The sequence below is a fragment of the Protopterus annectens genome, chromosome 8.part0 (assembly GCF_019279795.1).
Source record: "Protopterus annectens isolate FY-2018-M chromosome 8.part0, PAN1.0, whole genome shotgun sequence".
Classification (NCBI taxonomy): domain Eukaryota; kingdom Metazoa; phylum Chordata; order Ceratodontiformes; family Protopteridae; genus Protopterus; species Protopterus annectens.
The window spans coordinates 834,208,599-834,222,215 of NC_056741.1; the positions used below are offsets into that span (position 1 = coordinate 834,208,599).

General features: G+C 36.8%; 1 protein-coding gene across 2 annotated transcripts in view; it reads right to left on the reverse strand.

The window, feature by feature from the left end:
- The window catches only part of WDR13 (WD repeat domain 13), a 790,180-nt gene that overhangs the window by 228,651 nt on the left and 547,912 nt on the right, over window positions 1–13,617 (reverse strand). For both annotated transcript variants that reach the window (XM_044080309.1, XM_044080310.1), the window contains exon 5: window positions 4,293–4,423. In XM_044080309.1, coding sequence (XP_043936244.1) covers window positions 4,293–4,423 — 131 coding nt within the window. The remainder of the gene's footprint in view (window positions 1–4,292; window positions 4,424–13,617) is intronic.

Sequence of the window (13,617 nt, forward strand, 5' to 3'; positions counted from 1 at the left end):
CCTAAGACTATTAGTTGATAGATGAATCACTGCTGTTTCTATTGAGTCAAATATTTTTGGGCCATCATTGAAGAAGATGTGAATTCTTGCTGAAAAAAGCAGATGTACTTTGAGTTGCTTCTTTTTTTTTTTTTTTAAGTTCTTTTATTAGTGATAAACACTTTTCTTTTGGCCATCACCCCAGATGAATAATCATTATCAAATTGGATTATGTGCCCTCCAAATCTGATCGGGGAATTAGACCAGGCAGTTTTTAATGCAAGTTCTTTATCTTGATATGAAAAAAATAGTTTGACTATGACTGACATGTGACTGTTGTTTTTTTTATGCTGAGAATACGTTTAAGGATCTGTGAGCTCTCTCAGTCCCATAGGAGAGAGCCTTTGGTAGCTTTAAAATGTCTGGAAGCCATGCATTAAGAAAGTTCACCATATTACTACCCTTAGGTCCTTCTGGTATTCCATAAATCTGGAGATTGTTGCATCTGAATCTATTTTCTAGAGCTTACATTTTGTCCATTAGTGAAATATTTTGTCTATTTAGTGCATCAATATGCATTTCATAGTCAGAAATTCTGTTTTCTACATCAGTTAATGTTTCTTCCATAGTTTCATTTAGGTAATGTGCCATTTTAAGATTGCTAGAATAATTTTGAATGGGTGATTAACATTAAAACAATTATGGAAGTTATAATTTTAATTACAAATCCATAAAATAAAATAATTCAAGTTCAGTATATAATCAATAAAATATTTAGGGAGCATTCCCCTTTAAGGATCCTGTAAGAGGAAAAAGATTCTTTGAGAGGTGAAAGATACTCTCCTTTTTTCTTATGAGAAGTAATTCTAACATAATCACTATAAGGTCATAAATAAGGATCTATTCCCACCTGTATAACAACATATAGGAGTAGATCAAATAAAGCCTACACTTTAAAGTATTCTCCTTAAAGGATAAAGTGTCTAAATGGCAGGATAGAGCAGGAATATCTGTTAATACTATGTCTGTTTATATACTATATTCTAGTAGTTAGCAAATATTGCCCATTTAAATTTCAAGAACTGATAACTTAATTAGTAACAGTAGCAATTAAGTTAATCATGACATCATAATTTGTTTCATGACTTAATGTGGAGTATATAAGCTGGAGGCTGTACTGTGTGTTTTATCTGAAGAAGTCACCCTATTCAGGATGACGAAAAGCGCTTAATGTTATAGAAGTTTTTTATTCTGCATTTGTGTTCGTTTAATCTGCATTAGTGTTCGTTTCCGAATAAATTCCAGGATTGTTTTAATAACTACGAGGTGGTTTTTTGGCCAGAAGCTTCTTGTTCTTGGTTCGATAGTCAGAAATTCTGTTTTCTACATCAGTTAATGTTTCTTCCATAGTTTCTATCTTCAAGTTCTGCTGCTTTGTCAATTCCTGTAGTTGTTGGGTTTGCTTTTTACTATTCTCTTCAAAAGTATCCAGTTTCTTGTTCATTTTATCAAATTTCAGTGACAAGCCCTGCACTGTTGTTAATAAGGATTGTAAATTCTTCTTCATTGTTTGGTCAGAGTATTTTTTGTGAAGCTCGTCCTGTTGCTTTCTCTTCAGGTTTTTGACAGGAATATTTGTAGAAAATGCCAAAATTTTTATGTAGACTTTGTATACCATTAATTGTGATATTCCAGCAAAGTTGAACTGTCCATGGTCAATATTTTTTTAATTTTTCCTGTCAGAAATAGATTTTAAGGACAGAGCTGAAGAAAGATGCTGCCACTCAGATCACATGCTGAGCACCCCAAGCCTTCTACTGTATTAAAGTTGAAAGTTTCTTCCCAAATGTTTTTTTTTCTACTCATTTTTGGTTGAGTTTCTCTTACTTTCTCCTAATTTCTTCTTTACTTCCATATAGGCCATGTAATTACAAGCCAATATATGAATTTTACCCAAATTTTTAGGTTTTACTGCCTTTTTTTTTGCCCCCAGTTTCACTTCTCACATGGAGAGAGCTCTAATCAACCTGTTAATCAGTCTGCAGTCATCTTAGAAGTCAAAATAAAACATTCTTGTACCATCCGGATGGCTGTCTGAATGATGGCCAAGACCCCTCCTGATCAAACCTCACACCAGCGACTAAAACAAATGGGCCAAGTGAGTGAGAAGGGGCCTAATGACTGACAGTCAACAGGGACAAAAACGGACAAAGAAAAGTAGAATACTAATCAGAAACATTCATTTCAGAAGGCAATTGTCTAATCAGTTTTGCTGTCCAAGCGTTGCTTATTAGAGCTCGATTAACCTGAATCTATACCAGATGTGTATTCAGAAAAAAAGTTATTTTCTTGTTGGTTTCTTTCTGATCTAGAACACTGTGATGCTTCATTCCCAGATTTCCACAATTTTAATATATTTTCTGGCTCTCTTGATAACCATATCTGAAAAGCCAGTATGCTTAATATGGTTATGTATTCCGTCAACATGTAATATGCAGTAACATCTGTGACAGTCTATGCATCCCACCAATATGTAATATGCAGTAGCACCTGTGACAGTCTATGTGAAAACCTACATACCCATGACCTATTGGACACATTTCAGCATGGTCACTGCTATGGTGTACCCTCCCACCCCAGCTTCACATAAGGATCTGACAAGCAAGTAGAAATTCAAGACTGTCTCAAGAGGAGCACAGGATATCTATGAACACTTAGTTCATACTTTATCTGATAGTGTTCTGCGACATAACCCTCATCAATATCCCTAATGGGGGTCCACTGACCTGGCCTAGCTTCCCTAAAGCTCACAACGTAAATGTAAGTGTACAACTACAACTTAGGAAAAGGATAACTAAATCTATGAATGCATTTGGAAGTGGGGGGATGACCTCTACTTACAAAATGTCTGTAATCCATAAAGCACAATATGAAGGGATGTTGCTTTCCAAGTAAGCAATAACCACAAGAAGAAAGCAAAACTTTTAAAAACAAAATTAAAATTCACACTCATAAAAGTGGTCTCCAAATAAAGAAAAGTAACTGCATGCAAACTAATTTTGCACAGACTTGTAAAGTAGCTGGCATAATACACTGAAGGGCCTCACACTTAACAAGGGTCCATCACTGCAACTACTATTACAATATACCTTCCAGATGTTATACAAATCAAGCAAATATGGTAAGAGTCAAAACCAAGTACATACTTCAACATATTTCTATTTCTACTCCTGCAATAAAGATGTGTTTTACAGCCAATAAAGGGGTCTCCCACAGCCTGTTCACCTCTGCCACTTAAATTAAGCCTTGGAAAGTATCTTCATGTTATCTATTCAACTTCCCAAGTGGAGCATGGAAGGAAAGAATCAATTTATGACGACCCACAAACCAACATAAAGATGGCTCTTTCCATCTTCTTTAGGCAGGGCTGAAGTGGTATGCAAGTGGAGATGTATAACTTTAAGAAGACCCTGCCTAATTTCCCCATAGGTGTGAACCACGGACTTCAGCTTCTGTGATCGGCAGTAATGTGACAACGCATTCATATACTACTGAGCAAACATGCTAAGTAGGCATGCAAATTAATGTCTATCCTGATGGAGACTGGGCTGTCTAGGGCAAATTTATCTTCCGCACAATGGGCTCACACTAGTAATACCTTCCCTCTCTCGAGTGCTAAAACCAGGCAGCCCTCTCTGATTCTGCTCTCCTGGGCTTCCACTTAAAACTCAAGCAGACCAAAACATATATGGACAACTTGTCCCACTGCCAACAGTCTAGCAGATCAATAGATATTTCTGGTCTTCTGCCCTTGGGCACATATAATACACTGCAAAAAAAATAATGAAAGAAAGAACTAGTAGTCCTACTTATTCAAACAACACTACTTTCGGGACGAACGTGCTCAAACACTTCAGTTCTGGACTTGAGCAAATTCAGCAGTAAGCAGCAGCCGTACTACTAAAAAAATGCTGATTGAAAGTTAAGATTTATTTAGCCTGTGGGTGAGCAAATAAGGTCCACTAGATTAACTGTCTGCTTTTTTTTGGAGATCAGAGAGATCTTCTCCAATCAGCCGACTTAAAAATTGAGAAGGATGCAGATGTACATGCATCATGTTCAAGTCACAACTTATAATTAATTTTGTCTTACTATGTGATGCATTCTATTTGGTATTAAAACAATGTTACCACATAAAGCAGAACTTAAGGAGACAGCATATTCACTGAATGTAACAGACCCAAATTAATACAAACATAAAAGACAAAAGTACTGATGAAAACCTATTCAGGTTCTTAAAAAAATTACATTACCTGCATTATCCACATGTTGGTCAAAGATGTGGTGCATTCCAGCGAAGGCATAGTTTTCACTCAGGGTGGTATCGCCAGCCATTGCACGACTTGCCTCCGCTACTGATGTCGGTACCACACACCCAGGGGGCCTATGGGAACAGGATACAGAATGGCATGAATGGCTGAAAGCTATAAAGTTCTGATGACATTTTACAGTCCTTCAATGAAGGAACCTGTACCAATCATAAAATGCTTTTTTAACACAACTGAACCAGATAAACAAGATGACATACAAACACACACACACAGGCACTAAAAATATATTGATTAAATCACACTGCTAAATAATGAAAGACTTGGTCTCTTTGGCATTTATAACTCATTACTCAGTGGCATCATAAGTATCAAACTTGATGTTTATGCTTTTAAATCCTCCATACAGGACTAACACAGTTATGTTTTTTCCCTTTGGTTGTCAACATGGATTCATGATGAAATCTAACACAAAGTCTGCGGCTACAGCTTTGAAAAACACGACCTTGGAGATTAATGACAATACTTATACCTTTGAATGTCCATAGCAGCAGCTGCAAGAAATGTCAAAAATGCATTTTTGCAGCCCCTCCCTTATAAGGGGCTGTGAGACCTACATCTCCACTACTTAATTATTCTTACTCCAAGGAGCACAGCCTCACAAACAGGGTCAATATAGCAGTGATTTTTAATTTAATTACTGTCCCACATTTGATATATGTCATCTCAAAATGAGAAAAAGTAGAAGGGGTTGTAGGGTTACAGGACAGCTTGCACCCCTCCTGCAAAAATGTGTTATGGGATTTAATACTGTTGCCCTGGCATTTTGTATTATAGGTTCATAGGTTAGTACTAAGCTAACTGCCCTTGTGAGCCATTTTAAGCCTAGCCAATTATAACTTGTGCTTATAAGGCAAACACCTTAACCATTAGGCCACCCTCCCAACCCCTAATCTTACTGAATGGCTGATAGTATTACCATAACAGTAAATCATGAAATAACAGGAAGGAAGACTCTCAAGTCCATCTAAATTTGCCTGTGAGTTGCAGCCCTCCTGACAAACAATATTTATCTGAAGCATTAATAAAGACATCCACCACTACAGAGTTAACCGCCGTGCGATGTAGTGTTCAGTGGATCCACCACCCTTTCAATAATGAAACAGTGCAATTCATCATTTGAGTTGCTGTTAACTGCCTAATATGACCCCATCAATTAAACCCTTCAAGTAAAAAAACAAATTCACCCCAGAACCTAAGGGTTTCTTCTGATTAATGAATATATTTATATTTTATAACTAGTCCACAGAAGACAGGTCGGTCACTCACAATCCTATTTGCTTCTTTTACCAATGAACACCATTAGTCAAAGCAACATCATTTGCTGTAAAATATGATCAATACTTCGTTACAATGGAAGAATGTCATCTGCTTGTCTTGTCAGCAGCCCTGGATATGCACCAAGCCTTCTCATGTGGTACTGAAACAGTCACTGTAAGCATAACCATTACTCCACATTCCTTCTTGTATATTATTTCATTCTCCTAATCAATATGTTACACTTCTATTATCTCTCACACATTTTACTGTGCAGCTCTTTGAATTAAAATGCAGTTACTTCCTTGTCTACTTCAGACTATTCATATTCTTCTAAACAAACTCATCATAAATAACTCAACTCTTGATGAAAACCCAGCCTGAATAGCTGGCACAGCACTTCATCTGTTTAGTGTAAGTACAGAGAATACTTTATCTACAACAGCCTTCAGCAATCTAACTGCACTGCCAGAACAGCAAGAACAAACTCACTATTTAGCATTGTTCATTTATTTAAAATTCTAAGAGAACAGATAAAACAGCAGTAGATATGCATGTGAATGTTTTTGTAAAGCAATACAGACTGGCTTACTGGTACTGTTAACTGCTACAGAAAGTAGCAAATGTAATTTTTATTTTCACTGGAACATGATGTAATTTTTATTTTCACTGGAACATGTGTTAAGCATTCTTTGCAATGCAGCAAAACGTGTAGATTAGTTGAAGACAAAACTGTCTATTTCTAAGTAAACTCCAACGCTATCAGGTTACCCTACAGCCGAGTGTTTCATAAATGAAAATTCAAACTCTCTCTGTGAGAAAATATATATATATATATATATATATATCTACACACACATATATATATATATATATATATGTATATATATATAAACACATTACATATAAACAAAATATTAATATACGTGTGTGTATATTTATATATATAAATATATATATATATATATATATATATATATATATATATGGGTTTACCTTATTTTTGTCGAAGTGCCATAATATTGATTCCCGTTTTGTAGACACTGAAAATATCGAACCCACTTCATCGAAGGACTGGAACTACAAAGATCTTCTAAGGGTAAGCAACCACTTGCGCAAAAAGAAAGAAAAACCCAAATCACGCCATCCCTAACCCACCCAGGTGGGGGCTACAACCCCAACCTCATCCTTCTAAATAAATATACCAACTCAGAGATTACACTGCAGTTGGGAAAAGGGCCAAGGTCACCTTCTCGCACAACAGGTTACTTACCCTGGGAAGATCTCTTCATAGCTGCAGTGGTTTGATGAAGTGGACTTCTTTATTTTCAGTGATAACAAAACGGGATTCAGCATTATGGCACTTTGACAAAATAAGTTATATATATATATATATATATATATATATATATATATATATATATATATATATATATATACACACACACACACATATATATATATATATATATATATATATATACACATATATATATATATATATATATATATATATATATATATATATATATATACACATATATATATATATACACATATATATAAATATACACATATATAAATATATATATATATATATATATATATATATATATATATATATATATATATATATATATGGGTCTACTTCTTAACAATGAAATTTCATAAAGATGAATTTCATAAAATTGAGACCAAAACATATAAATCCCAAAACACTTAAAACCCAAAAGATTGAAAACTCAGAACAGTGAAAGTGTGCTTCATAACACTGAAAACTACAATGCATATATAACGGACATCCTCTCCACCTATAACTCCACCATATAACAAACACACTTTCTACTACATTTCTGCAGGGGGGCAAGCCCCCCTGCACCCCCATGTGTGGGAGGGTCTGCCCCCCACACCCTCTGTAAAATATACCAACTCCAAGATCGCACTACAGCGGGAAAAAGTTAATTTTCTAACCTCATTGTATCACAATCACCTACACTGAGAGAGTAGTAGAAAGTGTGTTTGTTAGATAGGTGGTGGTGTAGGTGGAGGGGATCTTATTTACTAGTGTAATGTAGTTTTCAATGTCATGAAGTACACTTTCAATGTTCTAAGTTTTCAATGCTTTGAGTTTTCAATGTTTTGAATTTTCGATGTTATGGTCTCAATGTTATGAAATTCAACGTTATGAAATTTCAATGTTATGAAGTAGACCCATATATATATATATATATATATATATATATATATATATATATCTTAGAAGCACTTTACTATCTCGAAATACTGAAATCTCGAATTTCAGTACCCCGAGATGAAAATGCCGAAAGTGCTGTTGAGCAAAACTGCACTTAATTGAATTTGAAGTGTCAAATGGGATATGATTTGCCTACTGTCATGTGGATGTATGTGGAGATTCAGGTAAGTCCTGTTTTTTTTTTTTTTTTTTTTTTTTAAGGGTTTTGGGTAGGGATTTGAGTGTATGCGAGTGTGCTGGGAAGTTTTAGGTGTAAGTTAGGGTATGGAGGTAAGAGTGTGAGTGTGTAAGTGTTGAGAGTTGTGGTGTTTGTACATATGTGGTGTGTGTTTGTGCAAGGGGAATATAGAGCATGTAGTGGTGGGTTTAGTGTCTGTCTTTTTAGTGCGAACCTCAGAGTTAGTATATATAAGTATAAGGGGGGTGGTGAAAGACGGCTTGCCCCCGTTTATACGTAGGGTAGGTGTTGTGTTTGTGTGGGTTTTGTTGGTTTGTTGTAGTGTGGGGAGGAAGGTGTATGTATGTTTGTGTGGTGGAAGTTGCATTTAAAAGTCACAATTGTGAAATTTGCGCTTTTGAGGTTTCGATATTGTGAATGTTTGGCTTTACAATGTCGAGATAGTGAAATTCGAGATTTCAGTATTTTGAGTTTATAAAGTGAATACACACACACACACACACACACACACATATATATATATATATATATATATATATATATACACATACAGTCTATATAAAAAGTTCACACACCCCAGTTAAAATGCCAGATTTTTCTGATATAAAAAATGAGACCACAAAAAATCTTTTCAAAATTTTTCCCACCTTTAATGTGACCTATAACCTGTACAATTCAATTGAAAAACAAACAAATCTGTTAGGGGAAAAATATAAAAAAAAAAACGTACAATACGCTGGTTGCATAAGTGTGCACACCCTTACACTAATACTTTGTTGAAGCACCTTTTGATTTCATTACAGCATTCAGTCTTCTTGGATACACACCTGCCATCAATTAAAGAGACTCTGATTAACCCCAAATAAAGTTCAGCTGTCCTAGTAGGATTTTCCTGACATTTATTCAGTTGCCTGCTACAGCAAAAGCCATGGTTCACAGACAGCTTACAAAGCATCAAACGGATCTCATTGTTGAAAGGTATCTGAGGGGAGAAGGGTACACAAAAATTTCCACAGCATTGGATATACCATGGAACACAGTGAAGACAGTCATAAAAAAGTGGAGAAAATATGGGACAACAGTGATGTTGCAAAGAACTGGACATTCCTCCAAAATTGATAAAAAGACAAGATGAAAACTGATCAGGGAGCCTGCGAAGAGACCTAAAGCAACAATGAAGGAGCTGCAGGAATTTCTGGCAAGTACTGGTTGTGTACTACATGTGACAACAATCTCCCGTATTCTCCATATGTCTGGACTATGGGGTAGGGTTGCAAGTCAGAAGCCTTTTCTTATACAGAAAAACATCCAGGCCCAGATAAAATTTGCAAAACAATACATCAAGTCTCCCAAAAGCATGTGGGAAAATGCGTTATGGTCTGATGAGGCCAAGGTTGAACTTTCTGTCCACAATTCCAAAAGGTACATTTGGCGCAAAAACAACACTTTGTATCACAAAAAGAACACCATCCCCACGGTGAAGCATGGTGGTGGCAGTATCAGGCTTTGGGGTTGCTTTTCTTCAACTGGAACTGGGGCTTTGGTCAACATGGAGGGAATTATGAACGGTTCCAAATACCAGTCTCTTTTGGCTCAAAACCTTCAGGCATCTGCTAGAAAGCTGAATATGAAGAGGAATTTCACCTTTTAACATGACAATTACCCCAAGTATTCATTCAAATCAACAAAAGAATGGCTTTATCAGAAGAAAATTAAAGTTTTGGAATGGCCCAGCTAGAGTCTAGACCTAAATCCAATAGAAAATTTGTGGGGTGACCTGAAGAGGGCTGTGCACAAGAGTTGCCCTCACAATCTGACAGATGTGGAGCGCTTTTGCAAGAGTGGGCAAATATTGCCAAGTCAAGATGTGCCATGCTGATGGACTCCTACCCAAGAATATGAATGCTGTAATTAAATCAAAAGGTGCTTCAACAAAGTATTAGTTTAAGGGTGTGCATACAACCAGCGTACTGTACGTTTTTTATTTTTCATATTTTTCCCCCTAACAGATTTGTTTGTTTTTCAATTAAACTGTACAGGTTATAGGTCACATTAAAGGTGGAAACATTTTTGAAATGATTTATTGTGGTCTCTTCTTGTATCACAAAAACCTGCCATTTTAACAGGGGTGTGTAAACTTTTTATATCCACTACACACACATTTTATATATATATATATATATATATATATATATATATATATATATATATGGATCCCTATCACATCGTCGACAGGCCATATGATCGACACTCATTTGGTCGACAGTTCATTTGGTCGACAAGCAGTTTTATGTGGAGGGGCTTCACCCCCCACCTAACTATATACATCAACCCCAGGGTCGCACAACATTGGGGAGGGGGGCAAATCTGCCTGTCGACCAAATGAGTGTCGATCAAATGGCTTGTCAACCATCTCAGGTAGACCCATATATATATATATACATATATCTATCTATATCTATATATATATATCTATATATACACATATAGATATATATATATATATATATATATATATATATATACACACACACACATACACACACACACAATACATATACGTACACACACACATTTTATCTATATATATATATATATATATATATATATATATAATTTCATTGAATCATCGAGACCAAATCGTCAAAAACACAACATCGAATCTCAAATCATTGAAAACTATAAAGCAACTACAAATAACATCCCAGACACTGTTTACTATGTTTATGCAGGGGGAAGCCCCCCTACGCCCCCCCCCCCTTCATTAAATATACCAACTTTAAGGTTGCACTACAGTGGGGTTAGGAAATTACCTTTTTCCCCCACTATAGTGCGACCTTGGAGTTTGTATATGTAATGTATGGGATGTGTGTGTGTGTGTGGGGGGGGGGGGGGTAGTAAAAACTGTGGGATTTTATTTCTAGCTGCTTTATAGTTTTCAATGATTTGAGATTTCATGTTATGAGTTTTCGACAATTTGGTCTCGATGTTTTGCAATTCGATGAAATGATATTTCGACGATATGAAGAGGAACCATATATATATATATATATATATATATATATATATATATATATATATATATATATATATATCTGTATGAGTAACATCCTGGCAATACAACAGAACAGCTACAAAAAGGGAGCAGAAAGGAGGGGATGGCCACTGCAACAGTGATTATTCAAACATCTAATGTTGTTAGATTTACTTAGACAAGTGTACTATGTTTATCATTAGATCACTGTGCAGTAACCCAAACTATTTGGGCAGATTGCAATAACAGAGAAGCAAAACGGGGGAGAGGAAGAAATTAAGACTCTAGGAGCAGCGGTGTTGCCAGTGAAGTCCATTTTGAACACACAAACTCTTACTGCTGCCTTTCCAGCCCACTTGACATTTAAAAATTGGATACATCTCTAGAGCTGTTGCCCTTGACACCCTTCATTAGTGTGTGTAACATTTTCAGCTGTTCAGTCAAAAACTATTAGAGAATCCTCTCTGTAAACAAGCTATATATGTGTTGTTAAAGGCATTAATTCAAACAGTTATAGACATAATATTACCTAATAAAACCCCAGTGTTTATGATGATCAGAAAAAAAGTAAACTCTACAGAGTTCAAACAGCATGCCTGGCTAAACCCTTGTCCAGGAGTCCATGGAGAATAGTCCTAGCAAAACCTGTTCTGGACATGGAAAAGTAATTAACTTGTACTGCTTTGTAAAAGTAGGTACTGAAGACCCAGCTTCCGCCTCTAATATTTCTAGAGTCTACTCGTTTGCAGAAAGTCACAGCTAAAGCCCTAGTGGAAGTGGCTTGTTATGGTTAGACTACCAAAAAGTAGCACAGGTTCATTGGTTGGTACTAGGCTACTGGTCTTAGGGCCTATACAAGCCTAGCCATAATTCCCTGGCTGCTACTTCTCACAATATTTGCTTCCCTGGACCCCAGTCTAGCAGGGCGACTGACGTGATCCCCGGGGTAAATTTCCCATCTCCCGTCCAGTCATCAAGGTTCCTTTTGAAGAGGGCCAAGGAGGTGCTCTGCTTGACATGTATGGGCAGTCATTTCCAGAGTATGGGGTGTCTCTGGGTCAGGAACCTATCCCTCCAGCATGTTTTGTTCATTGTGATGACAAGGTTTAGGTCCCTGGAGCATGTGGCTCTGATGGATTGGGATTTCGTTAAGTGTAGCATGTCCAACAGCTCTGGGTTTGACATGGTCTTGTATGTTAAGCAGAGATCGCCTCTGAGTAGACGATATGCGGACAGAGTATAGCTGGAGTTTATTTTTGGACGGTCAGCATAGGGCATCTGCTTTAGGCCTGTGATTCTTTTAGTGAGGTGTTTCTGCGGCCTTTCCAGTTGTTGCATATGTCTTGTGAGGTACATACCAAACCGGGCGTTGTACTCTATGATGGGTCTAACGAGAGAGGAGTACAGTGGGACAATGACCTCCTTTTTTCTCGATGAAAAGCCCTTAGTGATGAGGTGTGCCACATAGAAGGATTTCCTGACTGTTGTGGCGATATGGTTATCAAAGGTGAGACCACTGTCCACCTGTGTTCTCAAGTCTCTTATCACACTTTCGGTGTTTGGTGTACTGCCACCTATGTGGTAATTCAAAGATGCATGTTTTTTTCCCAAAGGGGTTAACTATACACTTCTTGGCACTGAGCTTGAGCCCATGGCTCTGGCACCAAGCATCTGTTTCTGTAAGGCCCTTTTGTAGAATATCCACATCATTTGGGGATTCAATAATGGCTCCCAGTTTGCAGTCATCTGCGAACTTTGTTAGCCAGAGTCCCTCAGTGTTGGCCTGTACTTCAGAGAGCGGTCCCAGGACTGAACCCTGAGGTACTCCAACAGTCTTAAATTGTCTGCTTTGAACATAGTTGTCCTCCTCTATTTTCTTCACTAGACAAAAACAGCTGATCAGCTTTCTCTGAAGGATTAAGTTTTTGTCTGTACAGTATCAGAGTTGCCTATGCATATCCACAATTCTCTCTCCCTTGTTTTGGGGTTCTGGGAAAAAGATAGGAAGATTAACAGTCTTGCTCAAGGCAAACTCTTGAGACCATTTTAGACATAAAAGAATAATTAGTTCTCAAAGAAACACTGTGTGTGTAAAATAAGGTATGGTTGACTTACTATTAGAGCATGTAACTTTTTATTCATTTAACAAAAGTCAGAGTAAATGTAACAGCCTTTTATAATCGGGTTCAAATAGAAAGAGACAAATTCTCAAGCACTAAATTCAGATCCCAAGGAGTATTCACATTATTTTCTAGGTGGATAGTCATGTAAAACACATCTGAAAAACTGGCTGACTCACAAACAGGAAGAAAGGGGCATTCAAAGTGCAGACAACCAGAAATGGTGGACAGATGAATCTTGATGGAAGAGAAAGAAATAACTAACTCGCACAAATAATCAAGAACCACAGACTGACAGGCTTTAAAAAGGTCCTGGTCCATGGGGTGGCACCAACTAAAAAATATTTTCCACTTAGACATACATGATTTTCTAGCAGTAGGTATTTGTCTCCTTTGTTACCTGCTGC